This window comes from Brachycentrus maculatus, unplaced genomic scaffold, assembly GCF_059751285.1.
Source record: "Brachycentrus maculatus isolate JH-2025_06_01 unplaced genomic scaffold, ASM5975128v1 h1tg000065l, whole genome shotgun sequence".
NCBI classification, from domain to species: Eukaryota; Metazoa; Arthropoda; class Insecta; order Trichoptera; family Brachycentridae; genus Brachycentrus; species Brachycentrus maculatus.
Window position 1 is genome coordinate 969,744 of NW_028280819.1, and position 16,112 is coordinate 985,855.

Here is a 16,112-nt window from a genome sequence, read left to right on the forward strand (position 1 = left end):
ACATTGACCTATTGAACCGAGACGCGATGTTGTTATGCAAGGACGATGTGTCTGCTCGAAGGAAAGGGATTCCATATGCGTACAAGAGTACAAGAATAGCCAAAAAATACAACTCAACCTTAAGGCCCAGTACTCGTTAAGGGGATATTCGCAAAGACAGAAATCATTCGCTGGCCAGCCGTCGAAGATGTAACACGTCTTTCCACGCCCGATTTTTTTAAAGAATGTACATTGGATATTTTTATACAACATTTTGAGTGTGTCCAAATACTTGTCAGCAAATCTGGATTATCTCCAATTATAGGAGTTATTTCTCATATTATTTTTTGACATCTCATCAACGACGGAGAAGAATACGGAAGTCTGGGCATTTACGGGGCTGACGACCGTCATAGGCTGGTTTAAGTGATATTTTTACACACGTGTAACATTCACCAATTCCACCCATTATTGACAACCACACTACTGAAATTCTTGGAAGTTCTATTTATATGAACCAATTTTGAAATTTTAAAGATATGTTTAGATTTCAAAATTATTTTTAACCCATCGCATTTCAATAACTCTTTTTTTTCATTACCATATATTTATTTTTAAGAAAAACTTATTTTTTGAATACAAAAACTAATTTTTAAAACTAAAAAAATATTTTTTCACTGTAATATATGTATTTTTTTACGAAAATGGCGCTATATAAGTTATCCAAATTTATTATTATTTATTATTATTATTGAATATTACCCTGGGCTGGTACCTGAAGCGGAGGCCTGATCACCTTGCTTCACGTATTAACGATCAAGATAACACTGCGTCTTTATGATGCAGTGCCCTATGCACCATCGGGTGAGGAAGGAGGAGAAAAATTAGATTTGTGAACAAGTATTTGGACGCACTCAAAATGTTGTGAAAGTAGACGTGCTTCATTTAGATAATTTCTTTTGTTGATTTAGTGAAAAGATCGCCATTATTATTTAATAACTTAACGTGCATAATGATTCGAGCATTGTTAATCTCGTGTGTTTAAGATTATTATATCGGTAATCTAAATTATTTCTCATTTTTGTGCGCGATTCTTATTGTGAAGGCGAAAGTACAATCTCACGGTTGAGAAAGTTCACTAACCGCCATATTTCATACTTAAATCGTTCTGTAATCCGTTCTCTGCTAAATAGCCATAGGGCCCGACAGCTAAATACCTAAATATGAATATATAAATATTATTATTTTTTATCAAAAAAAAGATAAATATTTGTGTTCTTTGTTTGTTTTTATTATTTACACAAACCTTCCATTGTCATATTGTTAATTATGGGTGTATTTATTGTATTTATATCATAATGAATTTGTATTGTTTCTAAATTTTGCAGTTTGTGACTGTTCACAAGGACACAACCCAGACTTCTTTTTTATACGGAGAAATATTTTTATTTTTATTACTTACAAAAATACATTATTTTCATACTATTTCTGAGAGCCTAAGCGGCTCATTATTATAAATAGGTATCAAATTGTGGTAGAGTGGGCTCGAACCGAGAAACTCTGACTTAGGAGTCCGCGACATTAACCACGGGACCACAACCCGACACTATTGACTATTAAATGTTATTCTTTAATTGGTTTTATTGTTAACACTCTCCTTATCATTCATCGTTCACTTTGTGAAATACCACTTTTGAAAAATAAAAATAAAATACTACTTCGTGACTGTCGGTTTCGGAATAATAATTCCATCATCAGGTCAAACCATCATAGATAAGAAAGAAAGAAGACAAAGGATTCATTTGTTTTTTTCTCTCTTTAATAATTTTATTTGTGTATAAATGTTAGACCCCAACAATCTTATTTTAATCTACATTTGACCTGATGATGGAATGATTATTCCGAAATCGGTAGTCACGAAGTAGTTTTTTATTTTATTTTTATAATTAGTATTACACAGTATGAATAGGAGGGTGTTATATTACCATATCACAAAGTTAACAATGCTTTTGATGTACAAAAAATGTTATTGTTGCCTTAAAATCAATTATGAATTAAAGTCTCAGTCAACGCCAAAACAATCCTCACATACGCATTTAAGGCCCACTATTCGTCAAATCGCAACCTAATTTTCTCTAAATCCAGGTAACAATTCACGTAATTTTTTTTTAAAACACCATTTTTGGATTGAAAAAATAAGTTTTTCTTCGAAATAATTATATGGCCTTGAAAAGGAAAGAATTATTGACAGTTTTTAAAAATTATTAAAATATTTTTTCGTCAGTTTCGCAGTCGAGCGGCTACCCACTACTCCACGGCGCCTGTCTAACGATCCAGGTAGGTACTTATATAATTCCCTTACAATACACACTGCTGTGTATGCGAGTTGATCAATACCGTATAATGATTAAACCACGAAGCTTTGGAAAAGAAATGAATAGAAATTAGGGAAGAACACAATACATCAATGGTTGTGGATCATTCCCCTTTCGATAAACCATACTACTCCCCATATTATGTACTATACATATAATTCATAATATATGTATGGTATATTAATATAATTCATATAATTCAGAACAATGGCCATAATGGTTTTTACATATTCTAATATTACGTATTTTTTCAGGCATGCTAAAACATATAAATATTTTCATATAATTTTTTGACATCTCATCGAAGATGAAGAAGAATATGGAAGTCTGGGGATTTACGGGGCTGACGACCGTCATGGGCTGGTTTAAGTGATCACTTTAAGCTCGTGTGACATTCACCAATTCTATACATTATTGACAACATACTACTCAAATTCTTGGACGTTCTATATATATATGAACCAACTTTGAAACATTATTCTTGAATCACTAAATTTTCTCTAGAGACATCTATTGGTGAGATGAAAAGAAGCTAATTATTGTCATGATGTCAAAAATTTAGATGTCAAAAAATAAAATGAAAATAACTCCTGTAATTGAAGATAATCCAGATTTTGTGAACAAAAATTTGGACACACTCAAAATGTCGTATATAAATATTTCTTCACCTTCAAACCCTCATCATTATCGCACCCGATGGTGCACAGAGCACTGCATCATATAAACGCAGTGTTATCTTGATCGTTAACACATGAAGGAAGGGTGATCAGCCCTACGCTTCGGGAATCAGTCCAGTGTTATATTGAATAAATATTAGAGTGAAAAGTCACTTATTAATTAATATTTATTTGACCCCCCCCTGGGAATCGAACCAGGAACTCCAATACGGTAGCCGAGGGTGCTGACCATTACACTACGGAGGCGGACAAAATATGTACGCAAAATCAAACTCAAATAAAGCCTACTAAAAATCAAGTGATTTAAAAATATTTATTATTTATTTGGACCGATACAATTTACGATAATTATATTCATACTTATTCGCAAAGCCTGTTAATTTTTGACTTAGTAATGAAATCTATGTACATACAAAAAAAACAAGGTCCGGTAATCACTCCTGTCTGTATCCTACCTTTTTTATTATTTCACTTTTGAGACCCATGTGGTTAATATCGATATAAAAGCAACCCGTTTCGTTATCTCTAATGATATTTCCAACACCGATAAGTAGAAATTTAGAAAAAATCTAGAATTTCTGAACTATGTAGCTCCGTGTCTCGTTCAAGAAACGTAAATTTGACAGTTGGCATTTCTTATTACTGCAAATTGTATTTTTTTTAATTATATTTCTTATGGTGGTAAATTAAAAAAATGAATAGTTGACGCAGGACCGGAGGAATGGGAGGGATTGTGCAAAGATTGCTTGACATTCCAGAAGACCACGACGTTCGGAATTGAGCAAGACGATGATGAAGAAGAAGAATTTACTCAGAATACAATATTCATTTGTTTAAAATTCCTTGACAGGAAGTTTATTGTAATTTATTAAGATGTTACGTAGGTATAAGTTGATACATTATATTTTTTTCTTTGAAAATAAATGCTTATCATAATATAACTAAAGAATATCACCATCAATCATTATACATATTTAAAAAAAACATACAAGGTAATGTAACACATAATTTATGCTATGAATTGATTACTATACAATATAAAATAGAAACATAAAACTTAAAGCGTGCAAAATGCGATACCGAACAGCATCTTACCCATAGTTTCAAACTGTTAGTTCATTAAGATATTTTGTAAATAATTATTGAGAGAACGATACGTAATAAAATAACATAAACGTCAATAAACGTCAAATGGCGGGTTTGTGATGATTATTTTAGTCTGTAAAATTGTAATGAGATATAAGATATCAAAGACAATTGCAATAAATGGAGAGTTTTGTTAAATATTTAATCTGAAGCACATAAAAACGTCACTTTCTGTCAATTTCTTGAAGAAAGAAAGATTCAAGTAATCGTTACTCTCGTTGCGGGTAGATTTGGTACGTTGATAACAATATCGATTACAAGAAGTTTTATAATACATAATGAGAAAATTATATATTTCAAAGAAATTATAGGATTAAAACAGATAGTAAACTTACCATTTTAAAAAGAATACAATAAACAGTCGCAGAAATACACGAAAAACGAAACATAAACAGCCTTTCCAAAAACATGGCCGAAAATTACTAATTATTTGGATTGCCAGAGGTATTATGAAGTTTCGCCAGAATAGAATAACATTTTGGCGAATCTTGGTATGCACCGTGAAATGGGGTAAATAGAAACAGTTACTGGTTTTGCTTTACAATTTTTTTTATATTGAAAAGTTGAGAGACATGACGTCTTATATTTCTTTCGAACAAAAGTGTGGTGATTATTTATGAGGATGCTGAAATGAAATCAAAATTTATTTGTTTGAGAGTGTTTCTATTCATCTGGCATCCAATGTGAATAGAAAAAATTATCATTTACTGTAAAAAAAAATCAACTAACTATCTCAATAAACACACTTTGCTTCCCCACAGGAGTAGGCAGAGAGAATAGAATGCCACACTACTCCGCCTTTGCAGACATTCATCTCTTCCATATTCATGAATCTCCTCACACATGCCCACCGATTATTTCAACTCCTAACCCAGTCATTTTAAAGTATTTGATATACCTGATCATGACAAGTTTTCTTCGGTCTTCTTCTGCTCATTTTTCCAACTTTATATGCTCATAAATTTGTTTTACCGTTCTTTCCTGATTCATTCATTCCACACTATATCCAACACACCTTTCCTTATTTGAATACTTTATTTTTTATTTTAGTAGATAAAAATACGTACTATTTAGTGAAACATAACCGTTTAAGATCACTAATCGGCTCACCTTTTGATTTATTTTAAAGAAAAGATGTACCTATATTTACTGTAGCGCTTCTTACATTTCACATTTGAATTGTAGACACGGGCGTTGTTTGAGTAAATTGTTGCTTATTGCATAAATGTATGTAAGATTATTCTCTTGAAATATGTGAATGAAGGTTTAATTGATTCATAAATTTAAGAATATATTTTTAAAAAATATTACAATTGTCAATAAAAATCTTAATCCTTTAGGTCAAGCGTTCTAAAATCGATCATAGTGCGGCTTAAATTATTTGTATCAAAAATTCTTTGAAATGAGAAAACAAAAGTGTTCGAACTCTTTCTATTCACCTTGCAATTTATATTCAACCCATTTGACAATATTGATAATGATAATTTTTGTAGTCGCTAGTATTCGAACATATTTTGTATGCTGACAACTTTCGTTTATAAGAAGTATTACCACAGTATAAAACAATTATTAGTTTTTTTATACGTAGGTATTTATTTCAAATATTTTAAAGCCACTGTAAATAAGGTAAATAATGTTGAGAACGTAAAAGTAAAAATATATCATAATTTATAATTCTTTTACAAATTTTGAAGACCTTTTTTACCAATGTAAGTTTTATATATTTTTTTGTATGGCAACTTTCCGTATCTGCCATCTGACTTTTCCATATTTTGTTCCGATTTATGTCGGAAAAAAGAATCTAACACTTTGAAATAATCATATATAAAAATCAATTTGCAGTGTCTATAGTTAATGCATGTCTTTTAAAAGTAAGTTTTTTTTGGTGACTATGTTGACGCGTCAACATAACTTATTTTATTTTATTTTTATGTTTTACGAACACTGTAGAAATATAGTGGATTGATGAGTGATGTAAGAATAGTGAATAAAATACTAACCGAGTAGTATTTTTACGTTATAATAACATAAGTTGTACAAGAAATCAATTTCTCACTTAAAATTTTCGTAACCAATGTGCATTATTTTCAGATGTTGAAGCTTAGCTGGAAATCAATTTCGAGGTTAGGCTCTCCCAGCGCCTACCGAAATTTTTCATCGTTTTCAGCGCCGGCTGTAAAAACCGTTTCAAAATCCACACCTGAAGTTGAATTAAACGAAACTGCTAAAGCGGACGATGCAACTCCAGCCAACAAACAATTCCCAAAGAGTTCAGGTTCTTAAAAATTATCAATAAAAAATATATTTTTTTAAATACAAGTTTTTTATCTGATCCTACTTTGAGATTTTTTCAATTTTAGGTTTGGTGGCGGCTGCGTTTGCCTCGTTGAATTCTACAGATGACATAATTGATGACAAAGTAAATACTTTGAAATCTGCAAAGAAATGGCAGTTCCAAAGCGTAAAGAATATAGATGAGAAAATTGCTAAAGCGAAAGATGTAAAATCTTTACTCTCCATTGTGGACAGTTCTATCTTGTCCCGGAAGTATTCCTTGAAGGTAATATATTTATATACTTTGGAAAAGTGGTGATATGGTTACAAAGCTCCCTCCAAAATCTCGGATCTGTTTTTAAGACTAAGAGTCTCTCTTACTTCTCTCCTTTCTCTCTTACTCACTCTCTCCCACTCTTCATTGACTCGTGTAGTCTCATGGTAACTTAGTGTAAGTATCTTTCTTTAACCGATTCTCAGTTTAGTCCGAGTTTATATTGCATCCATAAATCCGAGTGCTGCTCGGGCAAATCGTATTCCAACTTGTCGGTATTGATTTGCCCGAGCCAAATATATTTATGTATTTGTTTTTATTGACTAACCCGAGCAGTGTTCGGGCAGTCTTGTTTCATCTTGTTGGTGTTGATTTCCTGCACTATCGGATTTTATCCCCAAAATTCAACTGTTTTTTTCAACTGTTAAAAATATTTTACACAAAATTACCGAAATACTAGGATTGTCGGATACATTTGAGGTTTTTGTGGTAATATTTTCATAGGTTTTTTAGAAATTGAAGATTTAGAGTAGTAAAATATCTTTAAATACATAATAGATCATAGAAACTTAAAAAATGGTTTCTTTGACTTTATCACTGTTCGAGAAAAGTTTATATAGAAACTTGGTTTGACTTTGTGAGGAATGAAGAGATTGGCGTAGGACACAAGAAATCTGAGTCTCACAACTGTCGTAGAAATGGTGATTCAGTTGGCTAGGCCATGTACTCCACATGCCTCCCGAGAGCCGCCATCAATCTTGCCTCTCTTAGAAGGCATCAGGTACGCACTGCCCAGGACGACCACTGCTGATAATTTGTCGGCAGCTTTCGTCTAAACTTCTGGACGCTGGCCTGACTTGGGAGGATGCAAGGGAGCTGGCGGCCGACAGAAAAGCCTAGAGACAGTTCGTGGACTTCACATGATCCACATGATGAGCGGATATGGTTAAATAAGATAATAAATAGATATAGAAATAAAATATTAACATGTATGATTGCAATGATTACTCGGTTAATTAAAGTCACTGCTTAACAATATGTTTTTTTAGATTGTCTCCATATTGGCAGAATGGTCATCTTCAAATAAAGTGAAACTGTCGGAGTTCGAGACGGATCCTCGCTTCCTGCAGCTGTGTCGCACCCTGGGCAGGCAGAGGGTAGTGGGTAGCGAAAACCACAAGTCTGACATCTCGCTCAGAAACTCGGAGGATCTGAACACCGTCCTGAACATCACGGGAGACGATGAGGCTGCTAGACTGATCTCCAGCTTGAACATGCAACAGATGGTTAAGGTGAGTTGTGTTTTAATCCTTTGGATATGCAACGAGTTATGACATGTTAGCCAATGCTTTTGAAAGTATTGATTTATTTAATATATTGTTATCCACCTTGACGTCTGTACTTTCTCAGCATTTCTTCTCCATGTTGTAATGGATAAATTTAAACGTTGTGTTTCATTCTCTCTCGCTGCTCACTGATGGTGTGTGAAGGAGACGTGTATTTACCAGTGTTTACTATTTATTTTATTATTATTTTATGTTCAGACTTTTTGTTTTTCTATCAGTGTATTCATTAGTGTATTTTTATATTAGATATTGTATATATGTATTATGTAAAAGGCATCAGCCGTTGAATAAATAAATAAATACCTTAGTACATGACAAAAATTTAAAAAATATTTATTTATTAATTCTGGTCTGGGCATTTGTAATGTACTTCTCACATCTACCTTCCCTTAGATGAGACTAAAATAGAGGCTTTGTGGGTTATTCCTTTTTAAAAAAAGGATTTTTTTCTCTTATTTTTTTGCACTCGTATCACCCATTAATTCGTTGTTTGCGGTAACCCCTTTAAACTGTCTTTTACATACTGTCGGTAGAGAGCGGAAAATGCTGGAAAGCGAGAAATGAAAAGTTCTATTTGCTTGCTTTTGGTACAGCGCAAGAGACACCAAAAAACATTGTACAGATTGAAATATGGTTTGTGGTTACTTGTGATTAGTATATCACCCTAATAAGTATACTAATTAGGGTCGCGGTTGATGAAAAAACCGCTCCACGACAATTTGTTAATATTTTTGCAATATTTCTTTTAGGTTATGTCAAGCTTGGCTCACAAGAAGAGAAGATCTACCCCTTTGTTGCGAGCCATAGCGTATAACATTACCAAAAATGTGGAAACATTAGATCTCAAGAAGTGCGCAGACTTGTTCTTCGCCATGGCTTCACTCAACTTCCCCGACACTGTCCTCATCGACCGAGTTTGCAGGTTAGTGCGAGAAATGCTTTTAATATTCCTTTCCAATTGTTTCTTAATACATTGTTTGCGGGAAACTCTTAAAAGCGTCTTTTACATACATAGTATGTATTGGTAAAGAGTGAAAAACTCTTATAACAATGTTTTTAAATGTGTCCAAATACTTGTATCAAATCTAGGTTGTTTAAGAAAATAAGATATTTCAACATAGATGAAGAAGAATATGGAAGTCGGATATTTATTTGTAAATCATTCGAAGTAAAAGTTGCAAAAATAAAATAGTAAAAGTATGATAGATGCGTTCGAGAAGTGGTGGAGGATGCTCCGGATATCCTGGACCAAATGTTTATTCAAATTGAATTGACCTCACGAATTATGCCAACAATTCAAAATTTTGCTCATCTCACAATTTCAAAAATCATATCTTTCCCAAAGAGTATTTGTGAATTATAATAATTTAAAATTATTGATTGGTAACAATGTCATCTTGTTAATATATAAAAGTCGTCCTGAAAAGGACTTTTTCTTTGATTTAAATGTGATTTGGTAAGGTAATGCTGCCCCTTCAGTATAGGAATAGTTTCACTTTCACCTTAATTCACGATTGTAATGAATAATATGAGACTGAAATATGTTTGTATGAAAAAATCCGCCGAGAACACCTAGCACTGTGAATACCGTTTGAGAGCACTGCATTCGTTTGTATTTATGGCGTGCCGGGCGGTGCGGGCGGTCCGAGCATGTTAGGGTGGGGGAAAGCGTACTTCGGCAAAGATACCCGGATCGCTCCGGTGGGCTGATTAAATATGAGGATAACTTGAGTCATAAAGCAAGTAAGTAAGGACCACGAGCACTGTGGAACCAGTACTGCCCGGACTCTGAGGAGCCAACGCCGAGTACCGGTCTCTAATGACAAACGCTTCCAAATATACAGTCGGAGTTTTATTTGTACACCATACATTCTTCACATCGATATCGACTAACGCCGAATCAAGCGGTTTTTACAACACTGCTTACCGTTGGGACTTGTCTCTTCTCGAGCCGCAGAAAAAACCAACCCCTTTGCAGTTTATAGTCTTGTGCGGATGTAGACGTCTCGTACATAACCCCTAAAAAATATGAAGAGAGCTAATAATAAAAGTGAATTGATATTGTAGCGACATCCAGGAGAACCTGCCGCAGAACAAAGACAAGTCGTCCGTGGTGGGCTCCATCGCCACCAGCCTGGGGCTGCTGCGCCACAAGGACACGGAGATACTGGACATCCTCACTGAGTGGATGGTCCGGCACTCGGAGGTCTGCCGGCCGCACGACGTCGTGGCCCTCACGCTCACGCTGGGCACGCTGGGATACAGGTCCGCGCAATTTGAACAGCTGCATACGGTAATCATTATTTCAAAGATAAAATTATGATCACAGTTGTCTAAGGTGACCATTATATTCAAATTTAAAAGAATTTTCCTGTGGCTCCGTGAAAGACATAAAAACAGGTTGGTCAAACTGGGATATTGGGGGGTACCAAAAACCCCAGTTCATATTTGTATGGAAATCCCAGTACGCAGCTCATAGCAATTGCCAACTCGCCGCCAACTGAGTCATAAGTGCCACATCCATCCTAACGTACCGTCAGTTGGCTACTGAATGCTGCCATCCAGTAAGCGAATGGCCGAAAATCGGATCAAACAAAAGCCGAGCAGTTAAGTTGTCTCTTGCGCAGTTAAGTTGTCCATGAAGAACAAAAACTCTTATACTGTGGGTGTATTTCTGCACATAGCTTAGTACACCACATGACGTTTGTGAAACATTTAAGTTTGTTAAATAGTACGTAAATCATCTGAATATACATTTTTCTTATCATGTATTTGTTTTAATTGAATAGTTAGTGCCATCTGAGATCAGCAAACCGTCCCTGTGGTTGGACTACGTGTGGTCGCTGGTAGTCCTGGACAGGGTCTCAAGTAACCACATTAACCACATCCTCAGCCCTGATTTTGTCAACACCCTCAAAACGGAGACAGGTAAATGAAAATTATTTTCTATGTGTTAATTTCTCACGCCTTCCAAAGTGCCGTGATTAGTGTGTTTGGCTAGTAATAATAATAGTAATTGTGGATAATTTATATATAGTAATTATATCGCTATTTTCGTAAAATAGTATAGTGAAAGCTATCCCACCGCATGCCCAGATCTGATACAGAAGCATCTAGGCTTCCTGACAAATCTGCTCTTGCAAAGTAATTTTTTTTTTAACTAAGCTGCAAAATTTATTGAAAATGTGAAACAACATAAAATTGTTTTTAAAAAAACGATTTTACTGTGAATTTACATTTGAAAGCTTTGAATATACCTGCCACTGCCAATCTAAATAAATACAAGTTTGTAAATCCGTCACCAAATTTTCTAGAAGTACCCCGGTGTAGGCAGTGAAAGGGATTAGTATTTAGTTCAGTTAGTCAGCTAGATTCGATTCCGACCCGACAATGGTTGGTGCACAGACGCCCACAACCCCGGCCAGCACAGCAGAACGAACACGAAATAGTGCAAAGACATTTACAGAGAATGGTCAGTCATCGCATTTCCTTTTAACCATTATTCATCGACACTCTATTTCGGATCCCTTTCAAAAGTAACGACACATATATATGTAATAAAATACCTAGGTACCTACCTATACATTTTATTAAGTACTTACAAATAGTACCTACATAAAACAGTTCTACCACCAGATGTCGCATGCGTCGCGCTGAATAAATCAAAAGACACAGAATCAGATAGATAGATAGAAAAATATTATAAAGATAAATTAAGAGTAAACTTTAATTATAAACTTTAATTACAAAGCAACACATTGTTTATTTTATTATTATACACCCACTTTACATATTATTTACACCCAATTTACAAAATAAAATTATTACCACGTTATATATTATATATATATATACATATAATACTGCCTCCGGGGCGCTTACACAAACGTGAATTGTAATTTGAAAATGAAAACGATACATAAATAAAAATAGGGAGAAGGAAAGTAGAGCCGCATTATTATTGCGCCTTTTTATTGGTCTTCGTGAGCTGGAGTATGGCCAAGATGTTTGGCAGGACGCCTCCGTGAGTGATGAGCAATGATTGATAACGGTTCATCCGTGTATTACTGTGTTCATTAATTTGTTATCCTAAATTGATTTTATTTCTCTTTGTTTTCTTTTTAGAAATACCATTTTCCGCACGTAAAAAGCTGTTGAACATAAATGCCTACGCTAAATTGTGTATGAAAGATTATAATGGAAATCTCCTCGCCAATGATATATCACAAGACTTGCCTTTATCCCATTCCAAAGAGAAGTCCGTATTTGTCACCAGTTTGTTGGACACTTTGAAAAATCTGCTGGCGGCGGAAGCAAACTTAAAGAAGAACTGCAACTCGAGAATGGGATTCCTGTTTGGTGAGTTGGCATTAAGTTTTTATTTTACTAAACTGAAAATCGTAAGGATACTGTAAAATATTCAGCTACTCGTTTTAAAGGTTTAAATTTGGTAGGCATATGTAACTATTTGGAGACATCTAATACTTTAATGTCACATATAAACTAAAATATGAAAACTAGATTTTTATGTCAAATTGCTTTAAAGCAATTTGACTCAGCGTTTGATAAAGCAAAGCAATTTGATAAAGCATTTAAATGCTTTACAATTTGACTCAGAAATGATGATATTTTTTTTTAATCGACACCTCAGGTTGGATTGTGTTATAAACATTCAACCTAAGGTTCATGTGGCATTAAATTTTTCAAACATAATAAAATATAAGAGGGTAAAAAGAAGCAAAAATAATAAAAATAGAGCTACAAATAAAGAGGAGTATATATTTATGAGTAGATTTATACTCGGTGAAGACCAAATGCCGCCTATACAATGCCTGCATTGCTCCTGTTCTCTTATACGGCTGTGAAACATGGCACCTTACAAGGGCCCAGAGCAGCCGTGTACTAAGCTTTGAGAATAGGTGTTTGCGGAGAATCTTAGGCGTGCGGTGGTTTGACTTTGTGTGGAATGAAGAGATGAGGCGTAGGACGCAGCAAATCTTGGTCACAACTGTCGTCAAGAAAAGGCGATTCAGTTGGCTTGGCCATGTACTCCGCATGCCTCCTGAGAGCCTTAATCAAGCTTGCCTCTTTTACAAGGCATCAGGTTCGCGCCGCCCAGGACGACCACTGCTGACAATTCGTCGGCAGTTCTCGTCAGAACTTCGGAACGCGGATCTGACTTGGGAGGATGCAAGGGAGCTGGCAGCCGACAGAAAAGCCTGGAGACAGTTTGTGGACTCTATATGCTCCACCTAGGGAGCGAATATGGTTATTATTAAATATTATATATATTTATGAGAAAAATAAAAGGTAAATAATAAAGAGAAGTGGGCAAGTGATGGCGGTTTTAGTGATCTTGTCCGCTGAGTGTATATTGGGGACTGTATCCGTCCAGCTGTAGCTAGAACAGTCTCATTTTATATCTTTAATTATATTTTTTCAGATGCTGAATGTCTACTGGACTCAAATTGTATTTCGTATCCAGTAGAATCTTATGAAAATTCCACAGGAAAGATGTAAGTTTTTTTTTTATAGTCTGATAAGATTTTAAAGATTATTACTTATGACTTCAGTTACTCAATTTGTGATAATGTATGTAATACTTTAAAATAAAATTTGAGAGGAATATTTGCATAATTATGATTACGTATATTTTATAGGTGTTTGCCTCCGTGGTATATTGGTCAGCAGGCTCGGCTACTGTTCTGGAGGTCCCGGGTTCGATTCCCAGGGGGAGGGTTAAATAAATATAAGTGATTTTTTCACTCTAATATTTATTCAATATTACCCTGGACTGGTACCTGCAGCAAAGGGCTGATCACCTTTCCTCCTTGTGTTGTTTCTAATTTTGCATACTGCTCTCTCTCATGATCACCATATGTATATATTGCGGCTACTCTCTGTCATAGAATTTTAGGACGCTCAATGCACTAATTATTTTACCATTTTGTCTGTAGTTTACACAAGGTGGCGATGATAGGACTAGATTACCATGACATCTGCAAGCAGTCAACGGATCCCATTGGCTCCATCACACTCTACCAGAAACTATTAGAAGCTCAGGTCAGTATTAATGATCTTCCGAAACAAATATAGAGATTTGAAAAAAAACAGTTAAAAAATTAATTTTATTTTTATTATTATTATTTTTTTATAAAGGAATAACCCACAAAGGCTCTGTTTTTAGAGGCTTGTTTGCAGGTAGGATAGTAAGGATAGGGAAGGTAAATGTGAAAAATACATCAAAAACACCAATACCAATTGAAAATTAATCTTTCTTTAAAAAAAATTGCAATTAGCAGGAATCTAACCCGCGACGCCAGTTTCGCAGTCGAGTGTGTACCCAACTACACCACGGCGCCTGTGTGTTTTTGATATGAAGTGTGTTTTTTTTATTAATATTTTTCACTACGCATTCCATAATTATGCATTCCGACACAGCGCGTGGCATGGGGCATATATGTATTAAAAAAGTTGCTTAATCAAATGACAGTTTAATGTATGATTTTGCATTGAAAAATGATGTTTTTTTATTCCAAACTATTGAATGTATAAAAAATTTATGAAAACATTGTCAACACATTGTTGTCGGGCAGTTTTTTCATCAACCCTGACCATAATTATACTCAGATAGTCTGCCGCCCGACCTTCGGTATACTTATCACAAGTAACCGCAAACCCAATTCCGATCTGTACAATTCTTTTAAGCGTCTCCCACTCGCTCTCTACCAAAAGTATGTAAAAGACACTTTCAATCGTTTCCCGCAAACAGTATGTTAAGAGAGTCCAGAATTTCGAGTTATGACAATTTGAATTACCATTATTCAAATTAATAAGTTTTTTATTTTTTTTTTGCTCTGATTTAGATAATCCGTATTTCTCTACCTATTTTTAAATAATTTGAACAGTTTTGAAAATGCTAACAGTAAGAAAATACATAAACCTATTTTTTTTTCAGGGATATAAGGTGTTATTACTACCTTATACTGAATTCAACCCCCAAGAAAAACTTGTTAATAGGGTAAAACATGTGGAAAGTAAACTTAAAGAAATCGTCAGGGCTGATTCCAGGACAGGCCCATAGTATTATGTTAATAAATTAAATAAATAATTAAGTTATTTGACTAGTTGTTATTTTTTCATTAATGTGAGTTTGTCTATTGGTCAGCCACTACTGTGATGAGAATGTTCGCCGTGTTTCCACGATTGGATGGAGTTAACAACGCACCATACAAGTCTGTGTGTATGTATGAGAAGGAATGGACCTTGTTTTCGCTATGAAAAAAAAATATGTATGCATTTCTTGAATATTTGTAAATACACCATCAGTTCTACACCAACATATGTATTTAATACAAAAACTTTTAATATTATAATATGTATTATCAAAATGTGCGGATGTGTATCGTTGCTGTTATTATGTAATGATATTTTAATGGAATCAATAATTGATGTTTTGTTTTAAGTGAATCCTCTGCACTGCCTTATTTTCACGTTTTGAGAATTTGTACTCTGTAGAGTTGTCTGCCTCCATAGTGTAATGGTCAGCACGCTCGGGTACCGTGCTAGAGGTCCCAGGTTTGATTCCCAAGTGGGGTGAAAATAAATATTAGTGATCTTACACTGTAATATGTATTTATTTAATATTACCCTGGACCTGAAGCGGAGGCTGATCACCTTTTCTTCATGTGTTAACAATCAAGATAACACTGCGTTTATATGATGCAGTTACATATGCAACATCGGGTGCGGATAAGGGTAATTAAAAAAATCTGGTAGCTTACCTGAGAAATACCAGATATATCACCAATACATAGCTGTAGTAATTTCTAAACGAAAGACTCATATATCGGTAGTGTAATGGCAAAGGGGTATATCTGTCAAATTTTTCATTTTCTTAGTTTGTTCCACAAAATGTCTAAAATAGTGTAATCCATAATCTGGCAAAAGGATATAGCTGTAGTTGCAATACTTATTTAGTTTTATTAATATTTGTACATATAAAAATACATAAAACAAATGAGTTATTTAATTTCAGGTT

At 34.4% G+C, this 16,112-nt stretch overlaps 1 protein-coding gene across 1 annotated transcript; it reads left to right on the forward strand.

Moving 5' to 3' along the window:
- The first annotated feature begins 5,907 nt into the window (after positions 1 to 5,907).
- On the forward strand, positions 5,908 to 15,697 carry LOC148311399 (FAST kinase domain-containing protein 4). Its single transcript, XM_088256671.1, has 11 exons — positions 5,908 to 6,048; positions 6,269 to 6,452; positions 6,538 to 6,737; positions 7,775 to 8,017; positions 8,821 to 8,993; positions 10,139 to 10,364; positions 10,861 to 10,999; positions 12,197 to 12,430; positions 13,515 to 13,587; positions 14,029 to 14,134; positions 15,030 to 15,697. The coding sequence occupies exons 2-11, from the start codon at positions 6,269 to 6,271 to the stop codon at positions 15,153 to 15,155; spliced, it is 1,704 nt and encodes a 567-aa protein (XP_088112797.1). The 5' UTR covers positions 5,908 to 6,048; the 3' UTR covers positions 15,156 to 15,697.
- Positions 15,698 to 16,112: the final 415 nt, after the last annotated feature.

Bases quoted from the DNA above. Each gene is read 5' to 3' on its own strand.
- LOC148311399 (XM_088256671.1), top strand. From the start codon at position 6,269: ATGTTGAAGCTTAGCTGGAAATCAATTTCGAGGTTAGGCTCTCCCAGC. The intron at 6,453-6,537 runs GTTCTTAAAAAT...TTTCAATTTTAG, and splicing joins ACAATTCCCAAAGAGTTCAG to GTTTGGTGGCGGCTGCGTTT. The intron at 14,135-15,029 runs GTCAGTATTAAT...TTTTTTTTTCAG, and splicing joins AGAAACTATTAGAAGCTCAG to GGATATAAGGTGTTATTACT.